The 23640-nt window shown below is 41.3% G+C and overlaps 1 protein-coding gene across 1 annotated transcript in view; it reads left to right on the forward strand.

Annotated features, from left to right (window-relative positions):
• The first annotated feature begins 468 nt into the window (after nucleotides 1–468).
• The window catches only part of ireb2 (iron-responsive element binding protein 2), a 31804-nt gene continuing 8632 nt past the window's right edge, over nucleotides 469–23640 (forward strand). Inside the window, exons 1-20 of the mRNA XM_023984830.2 lie at nucleotides 469–566; nucleotides 11134–11223; nucleotides 11436–11601; nucleotides 12226–12363; nucleotides 12514–12753; nucleotides 14204–14273; nucleotides 14476–14659; nucleotides 15058–15197; nucleotides 16854–17025; nucleotides 17930–18030; nucleotides 18171–18287; nucleotides 18629–18788; nucleotides 18898–19033; nucleotides 19295–19379; nucleotides 19606–19762; nucleotides 20007–20131; nucleotides 20248–20352; nucleotides 20571–20713; nucleotides 20935–21082; nucleotides 21329–21451. Coding sequence (XP_023840598.1) covers nucleotides 542–566; nucleotides 11134–11223; nucleotides 11436–11601; nucleotides 12226–12363; nucleotides 12514–12753; nucleotides 14204–14273; nucleotides 14476–14659; nucleotides 15058–15197; nucleotides 16854–17025; nucleotides 17930–18030; nucleotides 18171–18287; nucleotides 18629–18788; nucleotides 18898–19033; nucleotides 19295–19379; nucleotides 19606–19762; nucleotides 20007–20131; nucleotides 20248–20352; nucleotides 20571–20713; nucleotides 20935–21082; nucleotides 21329–21451 — 2625 coding nt within the window. The 5' untranslated portion in view covers nucleotides 469–541. The remainder of the gene's footprint in view (nucleotides 567–11133; nucleotides 11224–11435; nucleotides 11602–12225; nucleotides 12364–12513; nucleotides 12754–14203; nucleotides 14274–14475; nucleotides 14660–15057; nucleotides 15198–16853; nucleotides 17026–17929; nucleotides 18031–18170; nucleotides 18288–18628; nucleotides 18789–18897; nucleotides 19034–19294; nucleotides 19380–19605; nucleotides 19763–20006; nucleotides 20132–20247; nucleotides 20353–20570; nucleotides 20714–20934; nucleotides 21083–21328; nucleotides 21452–23640) is intronic.

Consider the following 23640-nt stretch of genomic DNA (forward strand, 5'->3'; position numbering starts at 1 on the left):
ACATGCACCTGCAGGTAGCCAAGTGGCTTTAGAGGGTTGGGCCAGTTACCAAAAGGTTGCTAGATCGAAACCCRGAGCTGACAAGGTAAAAATATGTCGTTCTGCCCCTGAACAAGGCAGTTAACCCGCTGTTCCTAGGCCGTCATTGTAAATAAGAATTTGTTCTTAACTGACTTGCCTAGTTAATTAAATAAAGKTTAAATAAAAAAAGTCAAATAAAAATACAATGAAATGCTTACTTACAAGCMCTTAACCAACAAAAACTGATAAAGTAGTTTTTTTCCCACACAGTTGCCAGGATGTCACATGCATCACACTTATCAGTCCACTCCTAATAACCTAAGCATTACAACTTTTATTAGATCAAAATATAATTTCATTTTTATGTCCTAAATTCGACACTCATTGCCCCCACATACAAAAACGCCTCACCTGCTTAATAATTAATTAGTTCCTTAACGTGGACATGTTTTGGGCGGRGTAAACCCTCTCGCTTCGACTCTTCCTCTCTGGTATAGCCTCTCCCGTTTCAGAAGTCATCATGGCGCTCACTTCCTCAGTCAAAGGTAAGAGTCGTCTACAATAACATTGCCAAGCTATTATTTCAAATCAACACAGTTTGCAAAGCAGTTGACGGCCATGCCAATTATTTCATTATGTAAAGCCTAAAATGTCTCACGTTTACTTGGGCTTCCTCACTGTCCAGGTAGCTTGTTATGCTAATGATACTTAGCTAGCTAACGTTAGCTGGCTAGTAAAATTACTCCTTTAATCTTCACTTGCAGTCGCCCCAAAAAGTCACGTTACCTAGCTAGCTATACATCCAATTATCTAACGGGGAATTGCACTGCAGTAACGTTATTTATTGAACGCGTGGGGGAAAGTATTTAGCTAAGGTTAACTAGCTATTAACTATAGCGTGCTAGTAACGTTAGCGTGTTTGTCTTATCAGGATGTAATACACAATTGGTATATACAGCCTGAAACTAATGCTTCCAAAATCGTGTACATTTTTCTTACAAGCCAGAATTTTGAATAMAATTACATTTAAACCTACTCTACCGCTTGTACGTGCGGTTTGTCCTTTAGCTGCTCGAAATTTGAGACAAAATATCCACAGGAAAKTATTTTTTTACCTGACTTTTTAGAGTGCCGGTAGGAATCGGCACCGATTATAACGTTAAAGTGAGTTTTATATTGGATATTCGGTTTTCTCTCGGCAATAACAATTGAACCAAGCATGACAATGGACAWGTTCATTTTGCATGGCCCTGTGTCAAAGGTGGGCAGATTTTGATCATTTTAGACCATTCCATTGGTCCTTAAAGGAAAGGTTCACCCATTTTAAATGTATTGTTTTTGTGCATCTCTGAGGGATGTTCTATCGATTTCCCTGGGTTATTTCGTGTTTGCATGTGTATCTGAGTTATTGCCGTTCAAGCAGTCAGATCCGTCCGGTATGGGTTAGTACTGTGATAAAGTCGCTCTCAGTAAACTGGAAGATAATAGGAATATGACTTTTAGATTGTGAAAACAACTTATCATACATGTCAGATTTCAATACTGGCCGATGTGATAACTCGGGAGAATGGATTTTCTCGAATGAGCCATTGATCATATTTTTGCGATATTCCTACCTTGAGAATTTTTTTATTTAATGGAGGTTCCATCACATTTTTCCTTTTTGTCTGCCTCTTTAGGCCAGAGTGCATTGCATGGTAAGGGCCATTGCCAGTAAGTCGCTCTGGATAAGAGCGTCTGCTAAATGACTTAAATGTAAATGTATATTATAGAAAGGAGATAGGAATCTAATGAATGAAGGAATGTATAATGCAGCACCCAGCATACTGTCGACAAATCCCGTTCACATTATCGTGCTGCTCACGCGGTTGCTAAGCTAATTGCCACACAATCCCATCTCAAAGTCATTAGCTGCGCTCGAATACTCATACTAACCATACTATTTGTGACGTGAATTGAATGTGTATATAGTATGCTTATTGGTCGTAGTATGGATATAGTTAGTATGTTAAAAGTTCCCGGATGTCGTACTAAATTTGCCAAAATATGAAGTATACACACAGAGGACACTATGTCTGTACTTTAGGGCCCATAATGCAATTCTTCAGGAAATGGGCATGGCTACACATCGTTTTCAGATTTGAAGAAAATGGCGGAAAGTACGCAGCCGAAGTACAACGAGATCGGATACAAATTCATAGCTGTTTGGGGTTTTAGGCTGGGTTTCTGTACAGCACTTCGAGATATTAGCTGATGTACGAAGGGCTATATAAAATAAAATTGATTGATTGATAGCTTTAACTAATTATGACAAATGTTAAGAAACTGTTGAGCAATGTAATAACTTTTCAAATAAATGACCTTACATGTTATGTTGGCTGACAATTTGTTAGCTACGCTGTCTTTACGAACCACATAGCATATTATTAAAGCAATATGTTAGCTAGCTACCTAATGTTAGTTGGCTACTTATACATAAAACTTGCCAGTATATTAACCATCTATCTTAACTACCCAACGTTTATTGACTTGATTATAACCGTCAKTCTTAGCTAAATGGTATAGTCGTTGTGCATTCTCAATGGACATTCTGTGTACCAGAGCGCAGAATAATGAATTTACGAGCGCTCAATACCCGTTGAATATGGTCGGTGTAAGTAAACTTTGGCAAAAGAGCATAATTAATTTGTTGCCGGCAGAAGTTAGTCACCAACACTCTGGATCAGAGGTCGACCGATTAATCGGCATAGCCGATTTMAAGTTTTCATAACAATCGGTAATCGCATTTTTGGACACCGATTATGGCCGATTACATTGCACTCCACGAGAAGACTGCGTGGCAGGCTGACCACTTGTTACGCGAGTGCAGAAAGAAGCCAAGGTAAGTTACTAGCTAGCATTAAACTTATCTTATAAAAAACAATAATCACTAGTTAACTACACATTCGGTTACTAGTCCAATGCTCTAACCACTAGGCTACGCTGCCGCCCACTAGGCCTATAAAAAACAATCAATCTTAACATAATCACTAGTTAATTACACATGGTTGATGATATTACTAGTTTATCTAGCTTGTCCTGCATTGCATATAATCGATGTGGTGCCTGTTAATTTCTCATCAAATCACAGCCTACTTCGCCAAACGGGTGATGATTTAAGCGTATTCATGAAAAAAGCACTGTCATGGCATCAATGTGTACCTAACCATAAACATCAATGCCTTTTTTTTTTTTAAATCAATACACAAGTATATATTTTAAACCTGCATATTTAGTTAATATTGCCTGCTAACATGAATTTATTTTAACTAGAGAAATTGTGTCACTTCTCTTGCGTTCTGTGCAAGCAGAGTCAGGGTATATGCAGCAGTTTGGGCCGCCTGGCTCGTTGCGAACTGTGTGAAGACCATTTCTTCCTAACAAAGACCGTAATTAATTAGCCAGAATTGTACATAATTATGACATAACATTGACGGTTGTGCAATGTAACAGCAATATTTAGACTTAGGGATGCCACCCGTTTGAAAAGTTTCCGGATTTGACCATATTAAATGACATAAGGCTCGTATTTGTGTGTGTTATTATATTAAAATTAAGTCTATGATTTGATAGAGCAGTCTGAGCGGTGGTAGGCAGCACCAGGCTCGTAAGCATTCATTCAAACAGCACTTTCTTGCGTTTGTCAGCAGCTCTTATCTGTGCTTCAAGCATTGCGCTGTTTATGACTTCAAGCCTATCAACTCCCGAGATTAGGCTGGAAATACTACAGTGCCTATAAGAACATCCAATGGTCAAAGGTATATGAAATACAAATGGTATAGAGAGAAATAGTCCTATAATTCCTATAWTAACTACAACCTAAAACTTCTTAACTGGGAATATTGAAGACTCATGTTAAAAGGAACCACCAGCTTTCATATGTTCTGAGCAAGGAATATAAATGTTAGCTTTTTTAATTGGCACATATTGCACTTTTACTTTCTTCTCCAACACTTAGTTTTTGCATTATGTAAACCAAATTGAAYATGTTTCATTATTTATTTGAGACTAAATAGATTTTATTGATGTATTATACAGTATTAAGTTAGAATAAGTGTTCATTCAGTATTGTTGTAAATGTCATTATTACATATATAAAAATCGGCCAATTAATCGGTATTGGCTTTTTTTCGTCCTCAAATAATCGGTATCGGCGTTGAAAAACCATAATTGGTCGACCTCTAYTCGGGATAACATGAAGACAGCCTAACCAGCTCTGCTAGGGTGAGTAAAATGGTCAGAGTGGTCTCATTTGTGTCTGGAAGTAGATTGCAAGCTAGCCAGTATTATCTTGGGTGCTTGACTGCCGTTGTAAGGTAAGAATGCTCAAATCAACCGTACTCCTTGGCCCGAGCGTCCAGTGTGCACTCCAAGACCGACACGCTCTGAATTTACAAAAGGACAATCTGACAATACTCTGAATTTACGAGCACACTCTGGCACTCCAGATTGAATTAAAGAACACACCCAAAGTTTAAAAATGTCTAACTTGTCATTTGTTATGCTAACTAGCTAGCAAGAGGTTGCAAAGCAACAGCATCAACTTCCGGTAGACAGGCGAAGCGCTAGTACGCTCAACTGAAAGAATACCGTTTGTTTACWTTACAATATACTAAAATGAACTAWTGTCATGTAGTATAYAGTATGTTTTCTATGGGTATTCGAATACAGTTAGTGTATATGTTGAGAAACGTGGCCATTTAACTCAAATATGTAATTTCATGATTTCTAAGTTAATTATCTCACATCTTGGAAAAGATTTGCAATGTTTAACTTCTTGTTGACAAAATTTGGGTTAATGTTGGGTTTTGGAGCTAGCACTCAGTAGACTCCCATTCACTCCTTGAAGAAAAACGTTCCCTTTACCAGAATCGCCCAGAATGCACCACGCAGCCCATTGACGTAGCGTGGTATATATCTGCCGTTGCGAATGTTAGACCACTCTGTGAGGCACATCGAGCTGCAAGTTGAACATGGTGAGATTGTAGACACCTAAATTGATAATGCTGTTTGTTTAAGGGATTTTACAACTAACTAGCTACGTTAAATGCTGATATTGTCTTTGGTATTATTGTGTGTAGCTACGTTTGCTTGCTAGCTAGCTAGCTTGCCAGCCAGCCAGTCCATAGAGAGAGCATTGCATTGTGGATTTTGTAGTTGACTTGAGCTGCAACAGATTTCAACAACGATTTTTCATGTTGCTACCAACCTTATTATAATGYCAATATGAGACATTTGTTCACAAAAAATATTGTTCTCAGATATTAGTGTTATTTAACACTGTCAATTAAAGGAATGAGTGGTTTTGGGTTGATTTTTCAAGTGAAATCTTCACCCACCTGAGGCACCTATCCATGCAAAACGAACTCCACCATTGAAAATTGTAATTTCTGAAACGGGAGGATGGAGAACAATGGCACTTTTTTTGTGAGATTTTCCTTATTGTATTTTTATTTTGGGGGATTACAGTCTCCAACAAAAGGGGTGGTGATTGTTCTCCATCCTCCCCTAGTTCAGAATATACTATTTTGTTTTCATGGCATGCTTGGTTCAATAGCTATTGACGAGAGAGAAAATATTTAATTCTGCATTGAGACCCCTGCCGGCTCAGAACATATAMGGAAATCAGTCGATTGAAATAAATTCATTAGACCCAAATCTATTGATTTCACATGACTGTGAATACAGATATGCATGGTTGGTCACAGATACCTTAAAAAAAARGTATAGTTGAAACTGGGATTCATCAGTGAAGAACACACTTATCCAGCGTGTCAGTGGCCATCGAAGGTGAGCATTTTCCCACTGAAGTCGGTTACGACGCCGAACTGCAGTCAGGTCAAGACCCTGGTGAGGACGACGAGCACGCAGATGAGCTTCCCTGAGACGGTTCTGACAGTTTGTGCAAAAATTCATCGCTTATGCAAACCCACAGTTTCATCAGCTGTCCGGGTGGCTCGTCTAACCATCCCGTAGGTGGAGGTCCTGTGCTGGCGTGGTTACACGCGGTCTGCGGTTGTGAGGCCGGTTGGATGTACTGCCAAATTCTATGGTAGAGAAATGTACATTAAATTATCTGGCAACAGCTCTGGTGGACATTCTTGCAGTCTGCATGCCAATTGCGCGCTCCCTAAAAACTTGAGACATCTGTGGCATTGTGTTGAGGCAAAACTGCACATTTTAGTGGTCTTTTATTGTCCCTAGCGGAAGGTGCACCTGTGTCATGAATGATCATTCTGTTTAATGCTTCTTCATATGCCACACCTGTCAGGTGGATGTATTATCTTGGCAAATGAGAAATGCTCACTAACAGGGATGTAAGCAAATTTGGGCACAAAACTTGAGAGAAATAAGCTTTTTGTGCGTATGGAAAATGTCTGATAAAAAAAAAAGATAATAGGGGAAAAAAAGATAATAGAAGAAAAAAAATGTATTTCAGCTCATGAAACATGGGACAAACACTTTACATGTTGCATTTATACAGTGGCAAGAAAAGGTATGTGAACCCTTTGGAATTACCTGGTCTTCTGCATAAATTGGTCATACAATTTGATCTGATCTTCATCTAAGTCACAACMATAGACACACAGTCTGCTTAAACTAATAGCACACAAACAATTATACGTTTTCATGTCTTTATTGAACACACCGTGTAAGCATTCTCACAGTGCAGGGTGGGAATAGTATGGCAGAAATAACCTCAACCGAACGTCTTCTGTAGTTGCGGATCAGACCTGCACGATGGTCAGGAGGAATTTTGGACCATTCCTCTTTACAAAACTGGTTCAATTCAGCAATTTTCTTGGGATTTCGGGTGTGAACTGCTCTCGAGGTCATGCCACAGCATCTCAATCGGGTTGAGTTCAAGACTCTGACTGGGCCACTCCAGAAKGCGCATTTTCTTCTGTTGAAGCCATTCTGTTGTTGATTTACTTCTATGTTTTGGGTCATTGTCTTTGTTGCATCACCCAACTTCTGTTGAGCTTCAATTGGTGGACAGATAGCCTTAATTTCTCCTGCAAAATGTCTTGATAGACGGAAAAATGAATTCACAAGTTTTGATAGTAGCAAAGCAGCTCCAAACCACAATGCTCCCTTCACCATACTTTACAGTTGGGATGACGTTGGTGTGCTGTGCCTTTTTTTTCTCCACACATAGTGTTGTGTGTGCCTTCCAAACAACTTAACTTTAGTTTAATCTGTCCACAGAATATTTTTCAAGTAGCGCTGTGGAACATCCAGGTGCTCTTTTGCAAACTTCAGACGTGGAGCAATGCTCCAACCTAAATGTAAACTTTCAACTTCAATCGGCCAAGCCGATTTAATTGGTCAACCTCTAATTTTTACCAGCTCGGGGATTCGATCCAGCAAACTATTGGTTACTGGCCCAACGCTCTAACCACTAGACTACCTGCCGCCCCTCATTACTATTGTCCCTAATACTTGCCGATGACAAGCATACCCATAACAGGATGCAGCCACCACCATGGTTAGAAATATGAAGAGTGGTACTCGGTGATGTGCTGTGTTGCATTTGCCCCAAACATAACACTTTGTATTCAGGACATAAAGTACATTTCTTTGCCACATTYTTTGCAGTTTGACTTAAGTGCCAAATTGCAAACAGGATGCCTGTTTTGGAATATTTTATCTGTACAAGGCTTCCTTCTTTTCACTCTCACAATTAGGTTAGTATTACAGTCATTAAACAGTTTGAAAGTCACCATTGGCCTCATGGTGAAATCCCTGAGTGGTTTCCTTCATCTCTGGCAACTGAGTTAGGAAGGACGCCTGTATCTKTGTAGTGATTGGGTGTATTGATACACCATTCAAAGTGTAATAAATAACTTCACCATGCTCAAAGGGATATTCCATGTCTGGTTTTAAGTTTTTAGCCATCAACCATTGGGTGCCCTTCATTGCGAGGCATTGGAAACCCTCCCTGGTCTTTGTGGTTGAATCTGTTTGAAATTCACTGCTCGACTGAGGGAGCTTACAGATAGTTGTATGAGTGGGGTACAGAGATRGGGTAGTCATTAAAAAATCATGTTAAACACTTATTGCACACAGAGTGACTTGTTAAGCACGTTTTTACTCATGAACTTATTTACTTTCAGCTTTTAATTTGTTTTAATAACTTGAATAATGTAATTCTACGTWAACATTATAGGGTATTGTGTAGAGGTCGACCGATTTATGATTTTACAACGCCGATACCGGTTATTTGAGGACCAAAAAAAGCCAATAGCGATTAATTGGCTGATTTTTGTTTTGTAATAATGACAATTACAACAATACTTAATGAACACTTTTATTTTAACTTAATATAAAACATCAATAAAATCAATTTAGTCTCAGATAAATAATGAAATATGTTCAATTTGGTTTAAATAACACAAAAACATAGTGTTGGAGAAGAAAGAAAAAGTGCAATATTTGCCATGTAAAAAAGCTAACGTTTAAGTTCCTTGCGCAGAACATGAGAACATATGAAAGCTGGTGTTTCCTTTTAACAYGAGTCTTCAATATTCCCAGTTAAGAAGTTTTAGGTTGTAGTTATTATAGGAATTATAGGACTATTTCTCTCTATACCATTTGTATTTCATATACCTTTGACTATTGGATGTTCTTATAGGCACTATAGTATTGCCAGCCTAATCTTGGGAGTTGATAGGCTTGAAGTCATAAACAGCGCAATGCTTGAAGCACAGCGAAGAGCTGCTGGCAAATGCAGGAAAGTGCTGTTTGAATGAATGCTTACGAGCCCGCTGCTGCCTACCACCGCTCAGACTGCTCTATCAAATCATAGACTTAATTWTAATATAATAACACACACAAATACGAGCCTTRTGTCATTTAATATGGTCAAATCCGGAAACTTTTCAAACGGGTGGCATCCCTAAGTCTAAATATTGCTGTTACATTGCACAACCKTTAATGTTATGTCATAATTATGTACAATTCTGGCTAATTAATTACGGTCTTTGTTAGGAAGAAATGGTSTTCACACAGTTYGCAACGAGCCAGGYGGCCCAAACTGCTGCATATACCCTGACTCTGCTTGCACAGAACGCAAGAGAAGTGACACAATTTCTCTAGTTAAAATAAATTCATGTTAGCAGGCAATATTAACTAAATATGCAGGTTTAAAATATATACTCGTGTATTGATTTTTTTTTTTAAAGGCATTGATGTTTATGGTTAGGTACACATTGATGCCATGACAGTGCTTTTTTCATGAMTACGCTTAAATCATCACCCGTTTGGCGAAGTAGGCTGTGATTTGATGAGAAATGAACAGGCACCACATCAATTATATGCAATGCATGATGATATTACTAGATAAACTAGTAATATCATCAACCATGTGTAATTAACTAGTGATTATGTTAAGATTGATTGTTTTTTATAGGCCTAGTGGGCGGCAGCGTAGCCTAGTGGTTAGAGCATTGGACTAGTAACCGAAAGGTTGCAAGAAAATAAGAATTTGTTTTTAACTGACTTGCCTAGTAAAATAAAATAAGATAAGTAAATAAGATAAGTTTAATGCTAGTTAGCAACTTACCATGGYTCCTTGCTGCACTCAGGTAACAGGTAGTCAGCCTGCCACGCATTCTCCTCGTGGAGTGCAATGTAATTGGCCAWAATCGGTGTCCAAAAATGCAGATTACCGATTGTTATGAAAACTTGAAATCGGCCCTAATTAATCGGCCATTCCGATTAATCGGTCAACCTCTAGTATTGTGTGTACGCCATTGACAAAAAATGTAGATGTAATCTTATTTCAATTCAGGCTGTAACACAACAAAATGTGGAAAAATTMAAGGGGTGTGAACTTACTGATGGCACTGTAATAATAAAGCAATTCTCAGAGCTTTGAGAACTATGTAATGAAAAGTGCTATACAAATGTGTATAAATGTGTTATTATATACATCTAGTCTTTTGTATGATTAGCTAACTCCACACTAGCAACGGTGTTTCTACTGTTGGCCTAATCTTTCGAAAACATTTGACATGAGGCTTGTGATGATAAGCAGGACGCGTTACCTCCCTTTACTAAATWGGAGCATATTTGAGTTGCCTTCCTTGTGTCCCTCATTTCTTTTTGTTCATGATCTTATGTGGTTGATTTCCTGGTGACAGTAAGCATGTTGGTTTTACAGTATGCATGCAAGTCTTAACTGTTATTCAATTATTTRAGGCTTGTCATGCCCAGAAGGAAGAAATTAGTTGACATACACAGATGCACAATGGACAGTTATGCTGGCAACAAGATGCTTGCAATTKTCTTATACTAATGTGGTGAAATTACGACCATTGTTTTCAAACAGTAGCCACCTAGTCTCGGAAATCCCAGACCTTGGTGCAGAGCATTCGTATATTTTGGGAGGCAACCCGTCTGTCTAGAGAGACTCGTAGGCACCTTTTTATCTAAATCTCAACTCGTCCCTAGTGTTAGTAGGCTGGTTAAGTCACAAACATTGGGACCASTTTGTGCTGTCCCCTACAGAGGCCTTCCTGACTACTTGTGATTTAGCTTTCATTCTAGCCTTGGTTCAAAGGGCCAGGGACCTAGTGGAACAGAACACATAGGCCTACATGACATTCCCCAGGCTTTTTTTTTTTTACAGGCAAAATGGCCCTCAAAGTTTCCATAGGATGTACAGTGGAATTTTCACTCCGATACAGAATATATTGGGGCGGCAGGTAGCCTAGTGGTTAGAGCGTTGGACTAGTAACCGGAGGGTTGCAAGATCGAATCCCCGAGCTGACAAGGTAACAATCTGCCGTTCTGCCCCTGAACAAGGCAGTTAACCCACTGTTCCTAGGCCGTCATTGAAAATAAGAATTTGTTCTTAACTGACTTGCCTAGTTAAATAAAGGTAAAATGAAAATACAACGATCCCTCATGCTAACACACACACACACACACTCCCTCTTTGTGTGAGGCTGGAAGTAGTAGTAGCCTAGTTGAACTCATGCGGGGTGTAAATAATGAGTGTACGTGCTCTCCTCTAGGACGGGCAGTCTCTAGTGTCAGATTGATATGTGTTTCTGTTTCCCTATACAGAGGAGCATCCTTTTAACCACCTGATTGACACGCTGAAMGATGGCGACCGGAAGTATTTCAATCCACAGAAGCTGAATGATGCAAGATACAGTGAGTGTGGATTTGTCAGCTCCTGTGTTGAACAATAGGCYAAGGCTTGCACTTATGCGTCAAAAGACCAAACCAGAGTCGAATTATTTCTCAAAATGTAGCTTTTGTCATTAWAGGGCCATTAGTTGAACTGTGGTCAACCAATAGAATGTAAATAAATGCCAAAAGTTTTTCTGAGGGTGTTGATAATGGTCTCTCATTCCTTTCCATAGACAAGCTGCCTCTATCCATCCGTGTCCTCTTGGAGGCGGCCATACGCAAATGCGACGGCTTCTATGTGAAAGAAGAGGACGTCCACAACATCCTAGACTGGAGCGAGCAGCAGAATGTGGCAGAGGTGCCATTCCCTCCTGCCCGGGTCCTGCTGCAAGACTTCACGTGAGTGTCTTTCTCTACCTCCCCAACCTTTGATTATCCAGGTTAATCTCTTTGATATACAACCTTTTTTGCAAGAGAAACCTGGTCCAAGATACCAGCAGTGTCCCTGTGTCATAGCATACTCCCTGTCTATCCCTCCAAAGAAATGTAGAGTTGCAGCCATCCCCAGACCTTTTTGTTGGCTTCCTTTTTGTAGCGCCTGTAGGTGAAGTATATGGAGTCTCTGTAATATTTTGTTGGTCAGGGCTCGCCACTGGTATCCTCAGTGTGTTCATCTTGGGCAGTTGATCAAGTACACACAGTCTTGCTTGTTGTCTTAGGAATGAACAGTATTTTTCTTAAGAGACCTTGCTCAAGGGTATAGCAACATTGCAGCACTATCTGGTTACATGATCGAATCAAGATCTTGAGTACAATTAGTTAAACTAGCCTATTGCAGACTGTTCCACTAATTTCTATGGTTCCACCTCCTTAAAATCCCAATAGGCCTACATGTATTAAATCCTAGTGGGGTCACCAATACTGTATCGCAGTGCTATCGGTCACCAGTGTTGGTTTCCCTGTGTGTTATTGTTTGTTTTGTGGAGTAGAATGGTGGATCTGATTGTTGTTCCTTCCACACAGGGGCATCCCTGCCATGGTGGACCTGGCTGCCATGAGGGATGCAGTGACCAAACACGGAGTGGACCCCAGCCTGGTCAACCCTGTGTGCCCCACAGACCTCATTGTTGACCACTCGCTACAGATCGACCTCAACAAATGGTGGGCTTAAAGGGACAGTTTGCTTAAAGTTACATATCTTACCTTACGATAGCTGGGAAACCCTCCTGAGGTTGATGGCTTCTTTATCTGAGTTGGATATCTTGATACTGTGCTATTTCTGAAATTAAATTATCCACCCTTTCTCTGCAGTGCCATACAGAACGCCCCCAACCCTGGTGGAGGGGATAGCCAGAGCCAGGGGCCTCCGTCTCGCCCCTCCCCCGCCAGACCCACACCCAGAAGGGGGTCCCAGTGTGGAGGCGAGAGAGGGAGCTGCAGCAAAGGGGGCTGCAGTGACACCCCCGCCACCCCGGGAAGACCTGCCACTGCTGTCCAGCAGATTGAGAACACCCCTCTCCTATGCCCCTTCCACCTACAACCCGTCTCTGAGTAAGACACTATACATATTCATGAATTGCACGTTGCATCAAGCCATTGTTAGGAATATTCTCTTGAAGACTGGGGTGTATTCATTACGCTAGCTAGCTAAGATTGAGGGGAGAGGATTGGAGCTAGCTAACGTTAGCATTGCTATGGATTTTTGACAAACTTTAATGGCAATATGACCATGTCTAAAGTAAAATTGTCGACAACATAATGATGGAAAAGTTGTTTCCTACTAATTATTTGTCATTGTTTTGTTGAATATTTGTTATTTTTAAATACCTGCAGGCAACTTGTGCACAAGGTTAATAGATAAAGCAGATTGCGTTCTTCATTTCGSTTGTTGCATTATTATTTAATTATTAAGCCGTTCCCCCAAAGTAGCTGATTGAGTCACATGGCATGTTTGTTTGCGAAGAGCACACAGAGCAAGCGGAAGCTTTCGTGACGTGACGATCCACTGTTGTGCAGGTGATCAAGTTGCACTTAAAATTCACTACTACTTTTTTCCAGCTAAATATATTATAAGTATAATTTTAACTATCTATAATTTTAACTATGTGCCAAATAAATTATCTCCAGCTCAGGGCTCCAACTATGCTATGTAAGTGGCTAGCTTGCAAGATCAAGCTTCTTGATAACCAATATGCAGAAACAGTTTGTGATATATTGAAAACATAGAACATTTTATCTACACAGCATGTGCAACAATAGTAATCATATTACTTGTATTTTTTTTAAACGATCACTTTATCAACTACACATGAACCAAAAACCCAGTTGAAACTACCACAACTTTTTTTTAAACATGCGGGAGACAGAGCGCATTCTGGAGAGAGCCTATAAAATACACAAGGCAAACAATTCACACAATGAAACGATGAATACACACAAATTAGCGGAAGACGGAGAGCGCATTCTGGAGAGAGACGTGCTTACTAGTGCATCTTCGTCACACACCCCAGTTCCCTTCTTTTTGTGTCGACATTTTACATTTGGCATGTCATTTCTGAAAATACKAAGCTGTAGTGTAGACCACAACTCAATTATTTTAGCTAGGCTTAGAACAGAAAATGCATGTGAAACGTTAACTTTCACTGCCTGCTAGACAAGTCAAAACAATTCTGATGGCTTGCGCAGCTATTAAAGCTGCATTATTTTATCTTTCGGATCCATGTGGGATACAGACCCGACCCAATTTGGATCCGATTCTCCCTCATCTCTGACATATTTTGGGTTGGATTTGGGGGGGAAACTACTGGGTCAAGTCGTTCTGGAGTTTCACAGATCCAATTCCATTCGTATCTCAATTTCGGAATCCGTGAAGACCTCTAATTCGGGAATGCAGGTCCTGGCTCCTGCGTATTGGGTAGATRTATAGTGTAGCAAAGCCTACTCGGTACTCTGTATAGGAGAGAGGAAAGGTGCACATTGTCCTTGTCATTGTTTTCTGCAGACCTGAAACAGCTCTGAAAAACCAGGAGTTGGAGCTGATCCGAAACAAAGAACGGCTGCAGTTTTTTAAGGTAACTTTGTCTCTCTCTCTAGTTTCCGTCAAAGTAAATTCAATGTAAGCAAGATACTTAGTTACAGAGACTCTGMAACAGCTATTTCGAACTGAAACCAGCACCTATAATCACACATTGTAACACGGCTGCAACTTATTTAGGCCTGTGTAGCGCACCAGTCTAATCCTTTTTCTTACGTCTTTCTCCTTTTCCCCTGAAGTGGTGCTCCAAAGCGTTTAAGAATGTGAACGTGGTGCCCCCGGATGTGGGCGCAGTACACCAGCTAAACCTGGAGTACCTGTCTCAGGTGGTGCAGGAGAGCCAGGGTTTCATTTACCCAGACAGCGTGGTGGGCACAGACTCTCACACCACCATGATCAACGGTCTGGGCATCCTCGGCTGGGGTAAAGAACAACAAATTAAAGTTCTATCAATGTCCACACAGCTGCCAATACTGGCTGAAATCCATTGGCATTAAAAAAAAAGTTATGAATATAACTACGGTGCCCTGAAGGAGGGACATTTCACAAGTGCTCAACCTCACAATAGCTGTGTGTTGCACAGAGTATACGGACTGAAGTACCTATTAACCTCCAATAAATACTAGATTAGCATCAAACAGAAAAACATCAAAGAGAATAGATAAAAGACTAAGAATTATGCTGAAACCACATTCATCAGGTCATAGGTTAATATCCAAGTTACAATGCTTTGGTGATGAAAGAACTTAAGAAGGAGATCGACGTGTGAATTATCCTATAGCTTTAAGAYGGTTTCCTGTCTCTTTCCCGCTCTCTCTCAGGTGTGGGAGGGATCGAGTCGGAGGCAGTGATGCTGGGCCAGCCCATCTCTCTGACCCTTCCCCAGGTGGTTGGCTGCAGGCTAGTAGGCTCCGTCAACATCCTGGCCACGTCCATCGATATTGTTCTGGGGATCACCAAGGTAGGCTACAGCTAAGAAATGAAACATACTGGTACACATCTGATGGTAGCTCAGAAATGTTGAAACCATATTCAAAAGAAGCTCCCGTACACAGCACTTGCAAAGTATCACTTTTTATTGATTGCTAGCGTTTAACTTCTCTGGGATATGTGGGACGCTAGCGTCCCACCTTGCCAACAGCCAGTGAAATTGCAGGGCGCCAAATTCAAACAACAGAAATGTCATAATTAAAATTCCTCAAACATACAACTATTATACACCATTTTAAAGATAAACTTCTTGTTAATCCAGCCGCAGTGTCTGATTTCAAAAAGGATTTACGGCGAAAGCACACCTTGCGATTATGTTTTCCAAAGAAGGAGAGGTGTCACAAAAGACAGAAATAGCATTAAAATGAATCACTAACCTTTGATGAGCTTCACCGGATGGCACTCCCAGGACTCCATGTTAGACAATAAATGTGTGTTTTGTTCGATAAAGTTAATATTTTTGTCCAAAAACCTCATTTGAAATTGGTGTGTTATGTTCAGAAATGCATTGTCTCAAACAAACATCCGGTGAAAGTGCAGAGAGCCACATCAAATTACAGAAATACTCATCATAAACATTGATCTAAGATACAAGTGTTATACATACGATTATAGATAAACTTCTCCTTAATGCAACCGCTGTGTCAGATTTCAAAAGAACTTTACGGTAAAAGCACACCATGCAATTATGTTAGGTCAGCGCCTAGCCACAGAAAAACATACAGCCATTTTTCAACCAAGGAGAGGTGTCACAAAAATCAGAAATAGCATTATAAATATTCACTTACCTTTGATGATCTTCATCGGAATGCACTCCCAGGAATCCCAGTTCCACAACAAATGTTTGTTTTGTTCGATAAAGTCCATCATTTATGTTCAAATACCTCCTTTTTGTTTGCGTGTTTAGTTCACAAATCCAAATTCACAAGGCGCAGGCACTTAGTCAAAACAGTTCCATTACAGTTCGTAGAAACATGTCAAACGATGTATATAATCAATCTTTAGGATGTTTTTATCATAAATATTCCAACCGGACAATTCCTTTGTCTTTAGAAATGAAAGGGAACGCAGCACGCGTGACTTAGCTCATGGCATTCTGCCAGACCGCTGATTGAAACAGCTCTTATTTTCTCCCCCTTCACAGTAGAAGCCTGAAACAAGGTTCTAAAGACTGTTGACATCTAGTGGAAGCCTTAGGAAGTGCAATATGACCCCATAGACACTCTATATTGAATAGGCAATGAGTTGGAAAAACTACAAACCTCAGATTTTCCACTTCCTGGTTGGATTTTTTCTCAGGTTTTTGCCTGCCATATGAGTTCTGTTATACTCACAGACATCATTCAAACAGTTTTAGAAACTTCAGAGTGTTTTCTATCCAAATCGACTAATTATATGCATATTCTAGCTTCTGGGCCTGAGTAGCAGGCAGTTTACTCTGGGCACCTTATTCATCCAAGCTACTCAATACTGCTCCCCAGTCCCAAAGAAGTTAACCTACATGTCGTTGAACCACCTTTAGGTCTTTTTAATTTCCTTTGTATTATCTATATTGTCATTGTAAAGTACATGATGGAGATGTTTTAAATGCACTGCCAAGCTTGATTCAATGTGTTCTCCATCTCAGCACCTTCGTCAGGCGGGCATAGCTGGGAAGTTTGTGGAGTTTTTTGGTCCCGGCGTGTCCCAGCTGTCTGTCCCAGACAGGACCACCATTGCCAACATGTGTCCCGAGTACAATGCCACCGTCAGCTTCTTCCCTGTCGACCATGTCACACTCAAACACTTTAAGCAAACAAGTAAGACAAGCTGTCACTAGCCTGTTTCCAGGTCTGTTTGTGCTGTCTTGCCAACTTATCTGGTCATTAGCGTAACAATCACCATAGGAGATGGTAAGACAGCACACGCTGTGAAAATTTACCATAAGAATTATGGCCAGGCTAGACTGTCAGGCTAGACTGTCACTTCTGAGGCTAGACTGTCACTTCTGAGGCTGGGATGTATGTCAGGTGTTATTTTGAGATTTATGTGCATGCTATTTGGAACATGCTGTTATAAAGAAATGTTTTATTGCAACCTCTTTGCAATAAGGAATTGAGACCAAAAGCTCAAGAGAAGTTTCAAGTGTTTATTACCAAGGATGCCATCAGTTGAGTGCATACATTTATACTCTTCCCTCCTTTTGGTCACCACCTTCTTGTAGGTGTCACATCCCCAGCAATACATTTTATTTCCCTTATCTCCCCTGTGGAATGTCCATGGTCCTCTCTTTGTTTAGCTATATGTCAGAATCACAACCCTGGTCATTGTCCTGGGCCTGACCATGCTTTCTGATCCAAGGCAATTTCGTCTTAYGAGATTAGGTCAACCTTTACAAATTAGCATACACACAGTTTCATGGCCTAAACTCCATTTAATACTCACAGTAATCATTCACGAAACAGGATACAAACAAACTACAGTTTAACTTGAAACATGTTACATTTTAACAGAATCCATCAATGCTAAGAGAAGCTGTATTAATTGTTTTTCGCTCAGCAATGTTAATGCTAACTTAAACAAACCCAAATTCGGTCTACAGACTACTTTCTTGGTTTCCAGAAGGTGGGGTAAATTTGGCATTTGGGTGAATTGTCCCTTGATGTTTAAATGTTGCATATGTGGCATGTAATGTTAAAACTTTATGTTTTCCTTTGCTCTCAGACTTTACTGAGGAGAAACTTGAATTATTGGAGGCTTATCTGAAGGCTGTGAAACTCTTCAGGAGCTACGAGGACTCGTCAGAAGACCCACAATTTTCTGAGGTATTCTTTTAGTCTTTTCAGATATTAGTGGCCAATAAGTAGAGGAAGCTATGGAGGAATATTGGTCCATATTACGAAGTGCATCGTTTTTCTGTTTCACAGTCAGAGGTACAGTTAWGTTGTCCCTGTTTTCTCTAAAGGTAATTGAGATCAACCTGAGCTCCATGGTGCCCCATGTGAGTGGGCCAAAAAGGCCCCAGGACAGGGTGGCTGTCAGCAGCATGAAGGAGGACTTCCAGAGCTGTCTCAACGAGAAGGTAACATATCAGTCAGACGCCTTAGGTCAACGAAGTCGAGAACTGAAATACTTGAGATCATCAAACAATTAGCCTATTCATATTTTAGTTTGCATAGCAACAGAAAAGTTAAACTGCCCATTGAGGGGAAATGTCCTATATATGGCTTTTCGTTGGTTCATCTCAAATGAATCAATCATATGACCCTTGTTCACTACAACTTTATATGAGTGATAAATACTTTTGTTAGAATGACCCGGTTTTGTCTGTTACGTAGAAAGGGGTGAGATCCCTGCCACATCTTCTGGCTGTAAAATATTGAAAGTAAGGATTAGTTAATTAAATTGTGTTKCTTTTTCCAGGTGGGTTTCAAAGGGTTCCACATCTCCAAGGAGAAGCAGGAGAGCCTGGTGCCGTTCCTCCACGGCGGTCAGGAGTACAAGTTGGCCCACGGCTCTGTGGTCATCGCAGCCGTCATCAGCTGCACCAACAACTGCAACCCCTCCGTCATGTTGACCGCAGGTGAGAGACACTGGAGGAACACGGTACTATGTTCTCAGGTTTTCCTGAAATTCCAATTGGACTGTCAGGATTTTTGCCAATGCACCTGGTATCGCCTTTTGATTGACAGGTTTGCTGGCCAAGAAAGCGGTGGAGGCGGGCCTTATCGTCAAGCCTTACATCCGCACCAGCCTGGCTCCTGGCAGTGGCATGGTCACCCACTACCTCAACACCAGTGGAGTACTGCCTTACCTCAGCCAGCTAGGGTGAGGACACGCACGTCACGGACATGATCTGAACCTAGGTCTCCTACGGGAGAAACCAACGTCTCGACCGTTAGACCAGGAGACCATTTCCTCTTGGGCCAAGGGCTGACACAGGTTTTAAAGTCACAGGCAGGGCTACCTCATCACGAGACCATGAGCAACTATGTAACCGACTCATATCCGACACACACCCACATCACTTGATTATGCATAATTGGCAGGAGTAGAATATTAGATAATTGTTCCTCATATCTGACTCAGGTTTGAAGTGATAGGCTATGGATGTGCCACCTGCGTTGGAAACACTGCACCTTTACCAGAGACCGTCTCTGAAGCTATCAAAGAGGTACTTGAACAAACTCTGTCTTAACTTGGTTACTATTCACTGCAGAGCTGGGGATGAATAACACTGTATTCCAGAATGAAGTATTTAGGAGATATTATCCAATCCCGTGTTCATTTGCCTCCTTTAACGCACCCTGTCGTCAAATCTTTTGACCACATRGGTGGCTAGAGAGAGTGACGGAGAGGTTTTATAGGAAGGTCTAACCTTCCCCATGCGCCCTCTGTAGGGGGACTTGGTGGCCTGCGGAGTGCTATCTGGGAACAGACACTTTGAGGGACGCCTATGTGACTGTGTCAGGGCCAACTATCTGGCCTCTCCGCCCCTAGTAGTGGCGTACGCCATCGCCGGCACCGTCAGCATCAACTTCGAGAAAGAGCCTCTGGGTAAGTGAACAACATCACGTTTCAAACCTCAAGACCACATTTTGAGGTTTGTTTGACACTTTATTTTAATAATCTGTCTCCTGTCTTCTACACTTTTTGATACCATTGATGAACTACCGTTCACTTGCTGTGATGGTCCAGAAACGTTATCTGGGGGGGGGTCAATTTTTTCCCCCTGGGAGACCCCAATGGAAGGTTAAAAACAATGTGTTAACATGTTTGTTACCCTGTCCCTCTGGTGTAGGTGTGACCTCTGAGGGGAAGGAGGTGTACCTGCGGGACGTTTGGCCCACCAGGGAGGAGGTGCAGCAGATAGAGCAGGACAAGGTCATCTCTTCCATCTTCACAGAGCTCCGTGCCAGAAGGGAGGTGAGGGTTCTTTTTGTTTAGGGTTGGCTCCCTCTCTTGAGTCTTTTTTTTCTCAACCTATTCAAGTTTCATTACGGTGCAGTCATTACGGTGTGCTGTTTGTCACTCTGTTACAGAAAGGGAACACGTTTTGGAATAACCTTGAATGTCCAGATTCTGTGGTTTTCCCATGGGATCCCAAATCAACATATATCCGCTCTCCTTCCTTCTTCAACAAACTTGTGAGTCTTATTTTTTGTGTGRTAAATTACTCAAATGTACAACAATAATAAACACTTTTAAGAGAGATCATTTAAGAAACTCAGAAGTAGATATATGTATTTCATATATTCAAAGTGTAATGGATAGTTTGTGAAACATATTGGCATCAGGTTAAGCTGAAGTGGTATTTCAGAACTACTCTGGGCCCTGGTTCTATATGACCTCTCCTCTCTCCCAGTGTAAAGAGGTCCAGCCGCCCCAGTCTATAGAGAACGCACACGCCCTACTGTTCCTGGGAGACAAGGTGACCACCGACCACATCTCCCCTGCCGGGAGCATCGCCAGRGTCAGTGCTGCTGCCAGGTACCTGCTGAGCAAACGGTGAGCACCCTATAGTTGATCTCTACGTTGTACACAGACTGCTGCAGCATTTTACCAGGGGCTGGGTTGTTCAAATTCTTCACCTCCATTTATTTATTTATGTCGTATGCAGAGTGCTACTTTAGCATTTTACCAGGGTCAGGAGCAAATGTTTTGGTAAACTCTGTGGGACTCGGRAGGAAAGCAGTTTGACCTTTAAACTCTGGATTTCTCACTCTCAGCCTTACACCACGAGAGTTCAATTCGTACGGCGCCAGGAGGGGAAACGACGCAGTGATGACCCGAGGGACATTCGCCAGCATCAAACTCCAGAACCGGTTCATCGGCAAACCGGGCCCCAAGACCGTGCACATTCCATCAGGCCAGACTGTAAGTGAGAGAGGGGGTCAAGTCTAGGAACAGTGCATTTGAACTGTGCTCTTCAGTCAGCTCTGTACGGAAGGGAATAAGTATCTCCCTGCTGCTCACGATTTGATAACCCAAGCAAACGCTTYAAGTGATATAGTAAAATACCATATTACAAATAACATGAGATTCATCTTTGCAGTAAATGGAGAGTGGATAATATACATGATTTCGGCCAAGTTGTTTAACAGTGTGTTTTTGTGCTGTTAGCTGGACGTGTTTGAGGCAGTAGAGCGCTACCAGAGAGACGGGGTTCCCCTCATCATCCTGGCAGGGAAGCAGTACGGCTCAGGAAACTCTCGGGACTGGGCGGCCAAAGGACCCTACCTACTGGTAAAGGCTACATTACACACCGAAGAGGCTCAAGCACTGGTCACATGCCAATAAAACTGGCTTCTGGGTGGAGCTTGTTCTTTAACACTTTTTTTTAAACACTCTTTAACACTTGAAGTGTTGCAAGATTTTTCTATATATAAAGTTTTTTTTTTTTAATAACTAGATGCAGTACAACCCGAGGTGAGGGCATTTGACGTGATGTTGGCTGCAGATCTGGTTCTGTACTGTGGCTGGCACCATGTGCTCTTAAAACCTGTTACGGCTAGACGTTCCGCTAGCGGAACATCTCGACAACATCCGGTGAAATTGCAGAGAGCGAAATTCAAATTAAATTATTAGAAATATTTAACTTTCATAAAATCACAGTGCAATACATCAAAATAAAGCTTAACTTCTTGTTATTCCAGCCCCTGTGTCAGATTTCAAAAAGGCTTTACGGCRAAAGCAAACCATGCGATTATCTGAGGACAGTGCCCCATCATACAAATGCATGACAAACATTTTTCAATGTTTGACTTTCGACACGAAAGTCAGAAATAACGATATAATTYGTGCCTTACCTTCGAAGATCTTCTTCTGTTGGCACTCCAGAATGTCCCAGAAACATCACAAATGGTCMTTTTGTTCGATAAATTCCTTCTTTATATCCCCAAAATGTCAATTTATTTGGCGCATTTGATTCAGAAATACACCGGTTCCAACTCGCCCAACATGACTACAAATGATCTAATAAGTTACCTGTAAACTTGGTACAAACATTTCAAACAACTTTCCTAATCCAACCTTAGGTATCCTAAAACGTAAATAATCGGTCAAATTTAAGACKGAATATACYGTGTTCAATAGCGGATAAAATCAACGTGGAGCGAGCTCCAGGTCGCGCGCAAAACACAATAGAGTCCACTTGGCACTCACAATGATCAGCCGTACTTCCTAATTTCTCAAAAGAAAAACATCAACCAATTTCTAAAGACTGTTGACATCTAGTGGAAGCCATAGGAACTGCAACCACGTGCGCCATAAATATAGTTTCCCATAGAAAACGAATTGAAAAAAGTGACCTACATTTTTTYYTTTTTTTTWATGGTTTGYCCTCKGGGTTTCGCCTACCAAATAAGTTCTGTTATACTCACAGACATTATTTTAACAGTTTTCGAATCTTTAGAGTGCTTTCTATCCAAATCTACCAATTATATGCATATCCTAGCTTCTGGGCCTGAGTAACAGGCAGTTTACTTTGGGCACGCTTTTTATCCGGACGTGAAAATAGTGCCCCCTAGCCCGAAGAGGTTAATTAAAGGATAGCCCCCTATCTCTTAAAGGCCCTAGGATCCATGTGTACAGGGATGATCAGCCAGTTACTGGGACGACAACCTAACTTGGGATGAGGGAAGGTTTTAACAGGTGGAATATTGGAAGAATCTTTAGAGGTTTACTTAGTCGCAGCTACAGTATGATTAACTGCATATCATGGCACAGCTACACTACATGACCAAAAGTGGACACCTGCTCGTCAAACATCTTATTCCAAAATCATGGGCATTAATATGGAGTCGGTCTCCCCTYTGCTGCTATAACAGCCTCCACTCTTCTGGGAAGGCTTTCCACTAGATGTTGGAACATTGCTGCGGGGACTTGCTTCCATTCAGCCATGAGCATTAGTGAGTTTGGGCTCAAATGTTGGGCGATTAGGCCTGGCTCGCAGTCGGCGTGCCAATTTATTCCAAAAGTGTTCCATGGGGTTGAGTTCAGGGGTCTGTTTAGGCCAGTCAAGTTCTTTCACACCGACCTCGACAAGCCTTTTCTGTATGTACCTCACTTTGTGCACGTGGGCATTGTTGCCTAGTGGTTAGAATGTTGGGCCAGTAACCGAAAGTTTGCTGGATCGAATCCCCAAGCTGACAAGGTACAAATCTGTCGTTCTGCCCCTGAGTTAAGCAGCTCACTGTTCCCCGGGCGCCGAAGATGTCGATTTTGACACACCTCTGATTCAGAAGGATTGGGTTAAATGCGAAAGACGCATTTCAGTTGAATGCATTTAGTTGTACAATTGACTGGGTATCCCTCTTTCCCTTTCCCATTGTCATGTAAAAAAAGGAAAGAGCGGTCCTTAAACTGTTGCCACAAGGTTGGAAGCAGATAATTGTCTAGAATGTCATTGTATGCAGCGTAGCGTTAAGATTTCC

This window comes from Salvelinus sp. IW2-2015, linkage group LG4q.1:29 (assembly GCF_002910315.2).
Source record: "Salvelinus sp. IW2-2015 linkage group LG4q.1:29, ASM291031v2, whole genome shotgun sequence".
NCBI classification, from domain to species: Eukaryota; Metazoa; Chordata; class Actinopteri; order Salmoniformes; family Salmonidae; genus Salvelinus; species Salvelinus sp. IW2-2015.